General features: G+C 34.8%; 2 protein-coding genes and 3 pseudogenes across 2 annotated transcripts; 4 read left to right on the top strand and 1 right to left on the bottom strand.

The window, feature by feature from the left end:
* Positions 1-1,137, top strand: LOC104737629 (B3 domain-containing transcription factor NGA4-like). The gene has a single exon (XM_010457849.2). The coding sequence runs from the start codon at positions 54-56 to the stop codon at positions 984-986; it is 933 nt and encodes a 310-aa protein (XP_010456151.1). The 5' UTR covers positions 1-53; the 3' UTR covers positions 987-1,137.
* Positions 3,248-4,106, top strand: LOC104738526 (annotated as a pseudogene).
* Positions 4,736-6,381, top strand: LOC104737626 (annotated as a pseudogene).
* LOC104737627 (cytochrome P450 705A20-like) lies at positions 6,548-8,563 on the top strand. The gene is made up of 2 exons (XM_010457847.1): positions 6,548-7,667; positions 7,757-8,563. The coding sequence occupies exons 1-2, from the start codon at positions 6,744-6,746 to the stop codon at positions 8,378-8,380; spliced, it is 1,548 nt and encodes a 515-aa protein (XP_010456149.1). The 5' UTR covers positions 6,548-6,743; the 3' UTR covers positions 8,381-8,563.
* Positions 12,267-13,554, bottom strand: LOC104738525 (annotated as a pseudogene).

Raw genomic sequence — 14,387 nt, 5'->3', positions numbered from 1 at the left:
AAAAAAAAAAAAAAGTAGTTGGATACTTTTGAAAGATCTTGAAATTGGTTTCGATGAATATCTCAACAACGAATCCTGACCAAGAACTCACCGAGATCGGAGCTACCGGTTCCGGTACCAACAATTACTTCTTCAACTCGGAGATGAGAGAGCACATGTTCGACAAAGTGTTGACTCCAAGTGACGTCGGTAAACTAAACCGGCTCGTGATTCCGAAGCAACATGCAGAGAACTACTTCCCTCTAGAGGACAATCAAAATGGCATATTTTTGGATTTCCAAGACAGACTCGGCAAGATGTGGAGGTTTCGTTACTCGTACTGGAACAGTAGCCAAAGCTACGTGATGACCAAAGGCTGGAGCCGTTTCGTGAAAGAGAAGAAACTCACCTCCGGAGACACCGTCTCTTTCCACCGTGGTTACATCCCCGACGATAACGCACCGGAGAGACGTCTGCAAATAGTGCTCATCGATTGGAGCCATAAAGCTGAACGTAACCAGCATGGCTTAAGTTTCGGGTCATATCCAACGGTTACTTTCTATCCGGCGCCAGAATATTCCATGCCAAGCCACCGGAGTTTTCATCCGTTTCATCATAACCAATATCAAGAAAGGGAGTCTCCAGTGTATGGCTATGGTAGATTTGTTTACGGAGGGCGTTACTACGAAGGGTCACCGTTGGTTTATGCCTCAGTTCCTGTTTTTCCTCCTGCTATGAGGGTTCCACCACCGGCGCCTCCTCAGCCGTCGGCGACGAGGAAGCTGAGGCTGTTTGGGGTTGACGTGGAAGAGTCTTCTTCTTCAGGGGAGACACGTGGCGAGATGGGAGTCGCAGGTCACTCTTCTTCGTCTCCGGTCGTGATCAGAGACGATGATCAATCACCTTGGAGGTCGCCACGTGGCGAAATGGGTGCAGGGACTTCTTCGGCGATGCAGCTATGTGATGATGAAGAATATAAGAGGAAAGGGAAATCTTTAGAGCTCTAAAGATAGAATAAAATAAAAAAATATATAATTATTTCACCATTTTTCTTTAATTTTATCCTCTTGTTTCCTTATTTTAAGTTCGTTCAAACTTTCAAATCATTAGGTCATTTGGGCAATTGGGGAATATCAGAATATGTAGTGGGAAAATAACCCGGGCCGGGCTTTATATTATACCTATATTGGTTTTATAATGTTTGGTTTTGAGGTTTTGTTTCAACATGTTGCTTGAGCCCTAATTACTATGTTGAGCTTATATCTAAATAAATAGTCACCTTTTGTATAATTACTCAAAATCTTCTAAATTTATTAAATCATCATATTGAGCTGCATACACCAAATCCATGAATTAAAAATTTTCATCTTTATATCTTAACTTTTTTTTACTTTATATAGTTTGAGATGTATATATAACTGGGAAGGAGAAGACAAGCTTATAAGTTTTATGATGAATTGTACTCTCTGTGCCTATCTCTAGCTAAGCTGACAAAGTTTCATGGTACATTCTAAAGCTAATGGGCAGTTTCAAAAGTCTCTTTCTCTCTCTCTCTCTCTCTACCCATGGTCCAATTTTAGTTTGTTTGGTTACTATTGTCTTTGCCTGGTTTAAAGAGATTTGTAGGTTATGGACATAGAACAAAAAAGAGAAGCTATGGAAGGACAATTTCAGTTTTCAATAATAACTTGGAAAAAGAAATACAAAAGGTATAATATGTTCTTTCATTTTTTACTTTATCCCAAAAAGAAAATTTCTACTATTTATTCTCATTTACTTCGTTGGTTTCTTGTTTTGATGATTGCTTATAATCGTTCGTCCGTACAATCGTACGTGTCTTGTTTGGATTTTATTTTTTTAATGGGTGTACAAAATCAAAACTGAGAAACTAAATTAGGCAGAAACAAAAAAAAAGCCTTGCAAGCAATAGTGATCTTTATCATCAATCAGTCTTGTTTGGATTTTCAAGTTAGCAGATTATTGCTTTTTGTTGAAGTTGAATCTTTTGATTAAAACCTGCAAAAGAGAAAGCTGAAATAAGTAAGAAGAATAGGAAGATGAGAGCAAAGAAGCAACGAGGAACCATGTGTGGACGCCTGGAAAAAGTTGATTAGTATCTATATATGTAAATTGAAATATCTTAAAAAAAAACATCAACAAATTAAGAAGTAGATTACAAGATAGAGATTTGACCAGCTAAATAATATTTTTATCTATACATGTATGAAAATCTTTAAAAATTTAAATTAGATTACTAAATAGACACTATACCAAATAAAAAATTGCTTAGGAGAAAATAAAAATAAATATCTTAAATATATTTTCAAATTAGAAGAAAGGAAAAAAATCAATTTGGTAAAAGTAAGGAAAAGAAAGAAAGAATAGTTTACAATTTTGATTGTTGTATTTTTTTCTAGCGTTAAGATCAACTCCCATGTTTTCTCAATTTTGATATCTTATCATTTTATACCTAAAAAATATTTGGGATATCATAAAAATTATGTGGGTTGTTATGAAATTAAAAATTTATACTAATGATGGTGTTTAAATAAATATGTATTAATCATTGTATCTTCTATTTATAGTTTGTTATGACATTTTATTTTAATAATATCATAATTTTATTAGATAAATATTTAAAATAAACTAAGTTGGTTGAATTTGTAAAAATTTTAATTAAGAGGACTATGGTAGAAGTTAAAACAGATTATATAATAAAATATAATAGATTATTTTTTTTGGTAAAAAATAGAGTCAACTATTGGAGTAAACATTTGCTCTATTTTTCAAGCAAAAAATAAAGTAAACCATAGGAGATGATTGGTCTAAGAAACTAACCCCATTTAATAGAGGAAACAATAACTCCCAAATTTTAAAATAACTAGATAAGAGATATATTTTGTTCTATAGAAACTAAAATAAATATCCAATTATATTATTCAGTAGTGAAAATATATATATAGGCTATTTTATAAATAAATGCATTGATAAGAACAGATAAACCTAATCAGAAAAGGTGTAATAAGAAAAGCAAAGAGAAACCATGTTTTTTTTTTAATTCAATATATATATCGTCGGTTAATTTAGAGAAAAAGAAATAAACAAAACAAAATCCTAAAAGGATTAGGAATGTGGTACTAAAGCATTATATAAACATTGATAGGGCAACGTAATCTCTTCACAACTCATCAATCATCAACACAACACAACACAACAAAACTCTCTCTCACAACCTTTCTTCTTCCCTTGTCAATTTGTTCATCTAATCATGGCCACAACAATGAAGAAGATCTTCCTCTTTGTGCTGCTGGTGATAACAACCTTCACGGTTCTCTTTGGTTCTTGTTCGGCTACTGTCTACACCGTTGGGGACTCGGCTGGATGGATTGCCAAAGAAGGTTTCTATTACGAATGGGCCAAGGATAAAGTGTTTTACGTGGGAGATTCTCTCGTTTTTGTGTACGATCCAAACGTCAACGACGTTACTCAAGTGAACGGTGCGTTAGAATTCGAATTCTGCGATTCCTCATCCCCTAAAGCCGTCTACAGAACCGGACATGATGTGGTAACCTTCACGGAGCCAGGAGAACACTACTTCATGAGCTCAATGCGCAGCCGGACAGAGGTTCGACGTCCTTGTCGTCTATGACCCGTCACGTCCCATTCCTCCACCAACACCAAGCAAGATCCTTCCTTGGGGAAAAATATACAAGGTCGAATGGAGCGTTTATCAAGAGATTGACTACTTTTACACTTGGGGTGAGAAGCAGCAGTTTAATGTTGGAGATAGTCTTCTTTTTGAATACGGAAACGAAGTCAACGACGTCTTAGAGATCAGCGGAGACCTTGAATTCATATCCTGCGACCCGACTGCTCCCGTAGCGGTGCACAAGACGGGGCATGATCTCGTCACGCTCACCAAACCAGGAGTCCACTACTTCATTAGCTCGAAGACAGGTCAATGTGACGCAGGGCTTAAGCTTCGTGTCGTGGTCGGACCACCACTCACCAAAGCCGCAACTTCCCCCAGTACTGTTAGTGTTGTTCCGAAGACGAAGATGGAGTTGTCACTTATGGACCGCTTCGACAGATGGTTACGCAGCTTCAGACCTCAACCCCATCAGTAAGCATCAGCCACTTTCTATTCGTTAATTTAGCTAATTAGAGTTTCTTTCTCTTGTTAACAACTTATTTACTATTTTTTTTGTTTCCAATGTCGTTTTTTTCTCCCTTGGTTGTAGAGTCAGTTTGATTCAAAACAGTATAAAATATTAAGTTCGGATTCCTTAATCATAATTGAAGAACAAACATGTATGAACCATCAATAATTAATTAAAATCTCCACAATGACTGAGGCACTTAATATATATAGTGTTTGCTACAGTAATGCAATCTAATTAAGATTCAAGTTATATGCCTTCAACATTAAAACCAAAGTTATATGTAATATAACGTTGCCATGATGCATCCAGCAACTTTATAAAAGAAAAACACATGACTGAAATAAATCGTTTGTAGAAGCATTTAATTTCTTTTTTTAGAGATAATCCATTAAAAAGTTTACAACACTTTGATAGAGCTAGAAATTATGTAACACAAAATAGCTAGAAATTTGAGTATTAGTCCCCTCAACAAAATAGGGCTTAAGCCCAGAAAAAGGATAAAATAATGGCCCATTAAAGCCCAAGTAAGACCCGAACAAAAAGGTCCGATCTTTTGTACCCGGAAACGAAACTGACCCCTAAACTCTAATAAACTAAAGAGAGAGAGAGAGAGAGAGAGAGAGAGAGAGAGAGAGGGGAGAGATGGCGAGAGAGAAGAAGAAGAGGTGTGTGGAGTGTGGGCATAAAGCTAAATCCTTGTTCATTCAATACTCTCCTGGAAATTTTCGGCTGATGAAATGCGTAAGCTTTTTTCCTTTATTTTAATTGTTAGGGCTCCTCCTTAATCTCTCTCTCTCTCTCTCTAGTACCCAAAAGTTTAAAGCTTTTTTTTTTTTATGTAACTTTTTGGTAGGAGAATTGTGAGGAAGTAGCAGACGAATATGTCGAGTGTGAGCTAATGGTCTCCTTCTATCTCTCTTTTATTCTTTCTTTATAAGTTTCAATTTTTATGCTTTTTGTGTTGATCAGTTTTGTTTTTCTTGGATTTATCAGATTATATTCATCGACTTGATTCTTCACAAAACAAAAGCATACAGACACTTACTCTACAATGTGGTTAATCAAGGAACTTCAGATCTTCAGGTTTGATTCTTTCTAGTTCTACAATGCTCTACAAAATAGTTTTCTGATCTTTTAGAGGATTTCACAATGTGGCAGCATTTAATATGGAAATTGGTGTTGGCTTATCTTCTTCTAGATACTTGTATCCTTTAAGATTTTTATGTTTATATACTCTCTACAACTCTCATTTTTGGAGAGAGAGCCTTTAACTCTTTTGAAAAGATCGAAGCTTGTTGATGCGAAGAACCGATGACGAATCAAATCTGTCCATGAGCTTTGTTCTTGCATCTTCTGAGGTTGGTTCCTCTATCTTGAGCATTGTTTATGAGAGAATGTTGTTAGTAAATGTAGTTGAACTTACATAACAGGTTCTGGTCAATGTACTATCTTCGAATTTCGCATTTGTTTTGTCATTTGCACTTGCTGCTAAGATGATGCTGGTCATGTCAAGGTATATTGGTCTTCTCTTATTGTGAATTTTGCCAAAGTATATATCGTCATTACGCCCTGAATATAAAGTTAAGTCATATATGATTTGCAGAGTAAAAGAGATTCTTTTGGGGATTCTAATCTCGAGTTATGTCAAGATCTTTCTATTCGCTATGCAGGTATGTTTTCATATGACTTCTCTCAGAATCTTGTCTATAATATCATAGCCTCTTCTTGCTTCCATGCTAAGCTCTGAAACCAATGAATGATACCAGAGAAGATATAAGGTCTGTAAATGCTAAAATCAGGTATGTCTGTAACATTGGCTATAGGTCTGGGAATTCCCGGTTTCTGTGATCTTCATCGTAGATATGCTCGTTTTAACATCAAACGCAGTTGCTCTTAAAGGTAAGATCTTTAACTCTGTGTTGTGTTGTGCATAAGATTTATCGACCTTACACATGACAAGTTGTTTTGTTTTGTTTTTTTCTTCCTCATTATTTTCACTAGTGATGACTGAATCAACAACGAGCAGATGCTTAGCAGTGTGTTTCGTTGCACACTCAGTTAGATTCTTAGCGGATCAGATCTCTGGGCCAATGTCCTTGAAACACTTTGCATCTGTCATGTAAACTACTCCCTTCTCTTCTAAAGAATTTGTGATCTCATAATCTTCTTTAGGTTCTTTTAAGATTATTTTGTCTAACACCTATGTGATAAGAATAAATGTAGGATGACTTTGATTTCTCATGGCTTTTCAAGATCTTAAGAGATCAAAGAACAATAGACTTTGTTCAACTTATAGATAATTTATTATACATAGTAATCACGTTTGAACGAGAGAGAGAGAGAGAGAGAGAGAGAGAGTAAGAAAAGAGTATTAATGTGATCACGAGTATGACTAGGAACTTATAATACTATTACGATAAGATTAAGAAACCCGAGGTTTCCACTCTTTTACGTTACTTCCAAACGGAACCCGTCGGTCTCATGAATATAATAAACAAAGTATGATTGATGTAGTATAATAAATATTACACGGTCTTTGAGTATTTGTCTGTTAACTGATTCTTGATTGGGTTTCATCAGCCTCTTCACTTTTGAGCAACAATGGCTGAAATGATCATCGTTGACTATCAAAACTGTTTCATTTACTTCCTCTTGTGTCTCTTTTCATTCCTGTGTTACTCTCTCTTCTTCAAGAAACCAAAGGACCCACGAGACTGTGATCGTCCTCCCAGCCCTCCGTCACTGCCAATCATTGGTCATCTTCACCTTCTCCTCTCTGATCTAACCCACAAGTCTCTTCAGAAAATCTCTTCCAAGTATGGACCTCTTCTTCATCTCCGGATCTTTAACGCCCCCATCACCCTCGTCTCTTCAGCATCAGTGGCTTACGAGATCTTCAAGACCCACGACGTGAACGTCTCCTCTCGGGGTGATGCTGCTGTCGATGAGTCCCTCGTGTTTGGATCTTTTGGAATAGTCAACGCTCCCTATGAAGATTACTGGAAGTTCATGCAGAAGCTTATGGCAACTAAGCTGCTCCGACCACAGTCACACTCGCTCGAGTGGTCACGAGGTATCCGAGCTGAAGAGCTTCAGAGGTTTTACAACATCCTTCTCAATAAGGCGAGGACGGCCGAGAGCGTTGAGATCAGTAAGGAAGTGAAGAACCTTATGAACAACATCTTGTGCAGGATGATCATGGGAAGGAGTTTTACAGAGGAGAACGGTGAGACAGAGAGAGTCAGGGGATTGGTGGATGAATCATATGGCTTGACGAAGAAGCTTTTCTTGGCAGCTATACTACGCACACCGCTTGAGAAGCTTGGGATCCCACTATTCAAGAAGGACATAATGAGTGTTTCCAACAGATTCAATGAGCTGCTAGAGAGGATTCTTGTGGAACACAAAGAGAAGCTACGCGAGGAGCATCAAGGTATGGATATGATGGACGTGTTGATGGCAGCTTATGAAGACGAAAACGCAGAGTATAAGATCACTATGAATCAGATCAAGGCTTTTTTTGTGGTAAATGTTCCTTAGTATGTCGATTTCATTTGAGGATCCAAACGAAACTTAGTTCTAATTAAATGTTCTGAGTATTCTTCTCACTGCAGGAGTTTTTCATTGGAGGGTCTGATACGTCAACGCAAGCAACACAATGGACAATGGCAGAGATCATTAACAACCCCGACGTTCTTGAGAAATTGAGAGAAGAAATTGATTCAGTTGTAGGGAAATCAAGGTTGATTCAAGAAACGGATATACCAAACCTTACTTATTTGCAAGCAGTGGTTAAGGAAGGACTAAGATTGCACCCACCAGTGCCTCTCTTGGTAAGGTCGTTTAAAGAAAGATGTGAGATCGAAGGGTTCTACATACCGGAGAAGATGACACTGATTATTAATAGTTATGCAGTGATGAGAGATTCTGATCTTTGGGAAGATCCACTTGTGTTTAAGCCGGAGAGGTTCTTAGCTTCTTCAAGATCAGAGCTAAGAGAAGAGAAAGAGCAATCACTTAAGTATCTTCCTTTTGGCGGTGGAAGAAGAGGATGTCCTGGAGTGAATCTAGCATCTATATTTGTCGGAACAGCAATAGGAGTGATGGTGCAGTGCTTTGATTGGAAAATCCAAGGAGATAAGGTCAACATGGAGGAGACTTCTGGAGGAATGAACCTAACAATGGTTCACCCGCTTAAGTGCACTCCAGTTCCTCGAACACAAATTCCCAGTTTCTAACACGCAGCTGGGGGAACAAACATGTACCAAGTTTGCTTCCCTCTGTTACATTTGCTTAGTGGCACTCCTGTTTTTTTCGAATCTTTTAATCCGTATGGAAGATCAGACGTTACTTTCATATGATGTATTTGTAAGTCAAAACATTAAAATAAAATATCAAAGAGATAGCAAAAATTTGCATAACAAAGTAGAAAGTGTCATGACACGATTTGGGAGACTTTAAGAATGTCAAAGATAGAACTAGTGTTTGATTGATCAGAGTACTTTGGATCTCCTGATTGGAATTGTATCATTTATCACTAAACCATGAACAATTCGAAAATAACTAGTAATTATACTATTAATTGTTAATGATTATTAACTTACATTATTACTACTGTAGATATGCTCCCCACTTTGAAGAGAAACTGAATCAGTAAAAGTCCTAACTATAACCAAACCAAACCTGTAAGCTTGAGAACAGTTGAGTTCTCTCGTTTACACACATTTCAAATATTATTACGAATAAAAGATATTATAACCTGAAAAAAAATACAAAAGATTGGATAAAAAAAGAAAAAATTATTTAGTAATATTTTACTTGAAAATTTTGAGTGCGTTTATGATTTCCCATATTGTTCCAACGTTTTTATTTGATTTGAGAGTAGGTGAAAATATGAACGTTGTGCAACGGTAACATTTTTATGACCGTTTGAACTAATATTTAATTAAAATGAAAAAAAATTAAGATAATGAACTCTATAAGTACTGCTACTACTCTTTTCTTCGGACACAAATCTCTTCTTCTTACAAATGTCAAGTACACTCTAGTTTTTTTTATAATTCTCTTAATTATGTTCTCCCACTTCAGTTCTCACTCTGGTCTGGTAGAAGTAAACATCAAAGCATCATCTTACAGGTAGAAGTACTCTGGTCTAGTTCCTCTGGTTTTATTTTACCATTAGAAGAGATTCTTGTTAGTCTCTGCTAGTTACTTTGTTTGTCATCTTTCAAACATTTTTAATCGAGTTAAACAAACATGATGCTCTACTTTAAGTCTATCGTATATGGCCTAATAAACTATTTTTTAGCTACATATCTGTCTTAAACACAAACTGATTTTTAGTTATATATGTGCCGTGTTTAATTATGATACCATGCTGTCTTTTTTTTTCTCGTCGTCAATATCATGTTGTCTTGTGTTCAGTGATTTGAGAATTATATGTATGGTTATTTTGAGATGTTTATGAATATGTTCTGTCTAAGAAAACGAAAACATAGAAGTGGTTTCTTAATATTTTTTTTTTTTTTTTTTGATAAATACAAAGAATGAACCGTTTTTGTCTAAAAATGATTTATTGATCTTTTTTATTTCTTTGATAAGCAGAAAAGTATTGTAATGATGATTGATTTTGATTATTAAATTTGCAGTGGAGATATAGCCAGCCTTTTAAATTCTCCAGACTCTGCCCGAGTTCTCCCTCTTCTTCTGCTTGCTGCTTTCTTGACCAGCCTTTGAAGTTAATTCCAGAATCCATGTGTAAGCTGTAAATTTTCTTTTTTGGATGATGGGTGTATGTGTATCATAGATGTGTATGTGTATCATGGATGTATGTGTAGTGTATCGTGGATGTGTGTGTGTGTATGACTGTATGTGTATCATGGATGTATGTGTAGACTCTCGTAGATAGATGTATGTGTGAAAATATTGGGGAGAGTAGGGAGTGAGTAGGGAGAGGGTAGGGAGAGAGATAGTAGGGAGAGTGCGAGTAGGGTTCGAATGGTAGTAGTTGATGCCTGTGGGGGACGAATGGTAATCTACAGAATTTGTAGATTAGATCACTTTTTATTTTATACAATCCGTGAAAAAAAAAATTTATCCATTCAGACCGCCGCACTTAAAAGCAAACAATTATATTAGATAAATAAGATTACAAATACAGGTTGATAACAATCTAGTTTAGCTTGTAACAATCTAGTTTAGCTTGTTCCATAAAGATAAAGGTCTTGGTGTTTTAGTATGTTTCTGAAACTTAATTATAAGTTTGATACAGTCCCTATTTATAATGGAAAAAAGTGGGTGTTCAGAGACAGAAATGGTAAGAGATAGAAATTTATGTGGGTCACGGGCATTTGACAATTTTTACTTAAAAGCCGGAATCGATTCATTTGGGAAAGAAAGAGGGAAGAAAGAGGAGAGAGTGAAAAAAGAAAATGGATGAAACCCTTGATTTTTTTGGATGTTTTTTTTGTTCTATGTTTATTTTCTCTTTCTCTTTCTCTTTCTCTTTCTATATATATTAATATTTTTTTTTCTTTTTTTTTTCATTACAATCCCCTTTTCCTAATTATTCAAATATTTATTAATATACTTTTTGTTTCCAATTTTTTTCTGCATACAAAAAAACTATGTATTTTTCTTTATAATTTGATATACATTTTGTTTTAATGATTTCAAATATAATTTTATTCAAAATATCTATATTTATGTACAGTTCAAACCATTCAGCATGCCGTCCAGCAATATTTGTGTACGGTTTAAGTCATCCAGCATATTTGATAGATTCTACTCGTCCAACAATATTTGTGTACGGTTCAAACCATCTAACATATTAGATAGATTTACATTGTCCATCAATATTTGAGTATGGTTTAAACCATCTAGCATGTTGGAGAGATTTAAAACGTCCAACAAAATTTGTGTACGGTTTAAACCTTCCAACTTATTGGATAGATTCAAACTATCCGACAATATCTGTACACCTTATTAATTGTACAATGAACAGATATCTATACACGTTATTATGTGTACAAATGTAATTTATTTAATTTTTAGGATTTTAGATGTCTGTAACACCACAATGGTTTTGTAAAAATTGTATCTGTACACTTAATAATGTGTACTGACATCTGTACATTTAATTATGTGTACAGACATTTGTACATTTAATAAGGTGTATAGGCATCTGTCCACTTAAAAAAATATACGGATATAAAATATGTATATAATAAATTCAAAAATTATTAAACAAAATTCATATCAAATTGTAAAGAAAAAAATATCGAATTTTCTGTATTTAAGAAGTTTTCTAAAAAAAGTTTATATTAACAATTATTTAAGAAATCAAGAAATATGGAGAAAAGGGAAGGTACAATGGCAGCAATTGTAATTAAACAGACTATTGAATGGCAAAAAAGAAAAGAAAAACAGTCCAACAGTGTTAAATGTGAGTTTCTCTAATTGTAAATAGTGAGTGTATCATTCTTATAATTATGTTTCAAAAACGTATTATTTTACCAAATAACTCTAAAGATAAATAAGTAAAAAAAAATATAAAGAAGACAAGTGACGAATTTATCCACTCCGACCGCCCGCACTTAAAAGCAAACAATCGTTAGACGAAACACACAGAAAGGTTTTTTATATAGCTCCATACATATGGTGATAATGTTCAAAATTCATATGTTCCATAAAAATAAATAGGTAAAAAACTCTATTAGATTGATAACAATCTAGTTTTAGCTCTTGTTCCCTAAAGATAAAAAAAAAAATTATAAAGAAAACCGGTGACGAATTTATCCACTCCGACCGCCCGCACTTAAAAGCAAACAATCGCTAGACTAAACACAGATAAAGGTTTATACAGCTATATGGACATATATGGTGATTATGTTCAAAATTCCTATGTTCCATAAAAATAAATAGGTAAAAAAACTCTATTAGATAAATAAGATTACAAATACATACAGGTTGATAACAATCTAGTTTAGCTCTTCTTCATATACACTCATCTACATTTTATTAAAAACAATCAGAAGAAAGCAGAATTTGAAAACGCCAAATTGAAAAAGGGTGTTTTGATCTAACTGCTTTGTTTCTCTCGTGATCCAGATTATATCAGCGGGTTCAGGCTTTGACGGTTAGTAAAACCGATATGATCATCCTCATGGGATAGATATACCATTATGGATTTTATCCATTACTTCCTCTATAACAAACCACCCCTTCTTCTCTGTCTTCAATATGGATTCATCAATGGCTCTTGGAGTTCCTTGCTTCACCTGAAAAGTAAATCACATATAATCATCATCTCTATAAACCCAACATATGTTTTGAGATATTATAAGATACAAGTAGCAACAAATCAACATAAGAGCAAAGACCTCTTGTTTTGATGGTACAGTGCGTTGTGCTACCGATTGAAAGATCAGCAGAAGGTTGTAGATCATTGCAAGAGTCTATGCTTGAACAACTTGAGAAGTATATATTCAAACTACCAACGCTATCACCTGGAGTACCCTGGTAAAACTCTGTCATATTAAAATGAAATGTGAGAATACATATTACTCCATAAACCGACGTAATGATAAAAGAAAATGAGTGATGTGCTTTACCGTTGCAGATATTGATTCAGCATCCGTATCACTATCCTCGTCTATGGATGTATCACTATCAACCGTTCTTAATGTATCTTGTTTCACCTGTGGAGGGAAGTTACATAATCATTATCTTTATATAACCAACAAATGTTAAAAAAAAAATCATAAGGAATCAACAGAAGAAGCAACGCAAAACCTTTTGTCGTTTTGATCGTATTACGCGCCGTGTGAGTTGAGATAGCCAGGTGCTTCTACTGATGGAAGGTTCTCCATAAGTTTGTATATCATTGCAAGAGTTTGTATTCGACGATAGAATCTCATCTCCACTAGTCTGTCTGGAGAATGTGTCTATTCAAACTACCAACAGTATAGTATCATCACCTGGACTAGATGCTCCATGATAACTCTGTCATAATATAATTAAAATGTGAGAACAAAAGATCACTCCATGGAAAGAAAGTAACAATAAAGAAATCTTGGGTGAATGTGTTTTACCGTTGCAGATATTGCATCAGCATCAGGATTACTATCACTGCTATAATCAACAATAATCTCTGACAAAGGCATGTGATCGTTGCGGTTCTCTGTCATAGATAAGGTCGGTTCGGATAAGGAATCTTCTTCATCGGCAAACAAATATTCAACCTGCCTTCGATCAACATGCCTCAATCATATCCACCGAGGAACTCATCATCATTCGAGGCTAAGTGAGGAGATTGTGGCTGCAAGTAAGGGTCGTCGCTTAACAAAGTGTTTGGAATAAAAAATCCATCCCACTCTTGTTCGTTCATTGGACTTCTCAAATCATCTAACATTTAAGAATCCATCCCACTCTTCTTTTCCGTTTAACATTTAAGAATATATATTTTACACGCCACTGCAATTTAAAAAAAAAAAAAAAAAGAATTAATCAAATTAAAAACTCTCTCATTAGTCATAGACTCAAACCTTAGAATTAATCAAATTAAAAACTCGAAGATATTATTACTTTTCACCCTAACACAAACTTATAAAATTTTCCCTTATATAAAGCATTGAAACGTGTAATTGACTCAAACCCTCTAATAGTTTTCTTATTTTCTTACTCTATAATTCTTGAGAAAGTAATAAAACGCAAAACCAATATATATATGGGCCAATAGTTTTTGAGCCCATCAAAATTTAGCCCAGTTTCGTTTTAATTTTGTAACGGTTATATTAAGAACATAACGGTGATTTTCACAATTGCGATTCGCTTTCGTCGATCTTTTCTCTGGAGCTATTCGGGAAGATCTTTGTCGTCTCTGCAAGGTTTTTCTTTTTGTTTTATTTTGCTTCAGATGAATTTAATTTAGGGTTCTTCTTGATTTTGCATAACCAAACCCTTCTTTTGTGTTTTTTTTTTTACCTTAAATTTCGATCGAACCCTTAAAAAAAAAATTAAAACTTTGATTTGGTTTGGCTTTTCGTTAAGCAAAAATACAAAATCCCTCGTTGTTTCTTTAGGGTTTCTGATTGTACTGTTTCTGCAAATAAAAACAAAAACCCTTTTTTTGCATTCGTGAGTTCAAAGTGGAAACCTTTTTGCTACAGAGATTCAGATTTTTCGATTGATTTTTTGTTTTATAAAAGGTTCGTAAATTTTAGTTCAAAAAAAAAAAAAAAAAAA

The sequence above is a fragment of the Camelina sativa genome, chromosome 13 (genome assembly GCF_000633955.1).
Source record: "Camelina sativa cultivar DH55 chromosome 13, Cs, whole genome shotgun sequence".
NCBI lineage: Eukaryota > Viridiplantae > Streptophyta > Magnoliopsida > Brassicales > Brassicaceae > Camelina > Camelina sativa.
Note: the sequence above shows the minus strand (reverse complement) of the source record. Positions and strands in the feature narration are given on the sequence as shown.

Bases quoted from the DNA above. Each gene is read 5' to 3' on its own strand.
- LOC104737629 (XM_010457849.2), top strand. From the start codon at position 54: ATGAATATCTCAACAACGAATCCTGACCAAGAACTCACCGAGATCGGA.
- LOC104737627 (XM_010457847.1), top strand. From the start codon at position 6,744: ATGGCTGAAATGATCATCGTTGACTATCAAAACTGTTTCATTTACTTC. The intron at 7,668-7,756 runs GTAAATGTTCCT...TTCTCACTGCAG, and splicing joins AGATCAAGGCTTTTTTTGTG to GAGTTTTTCATTGGAGGGTC.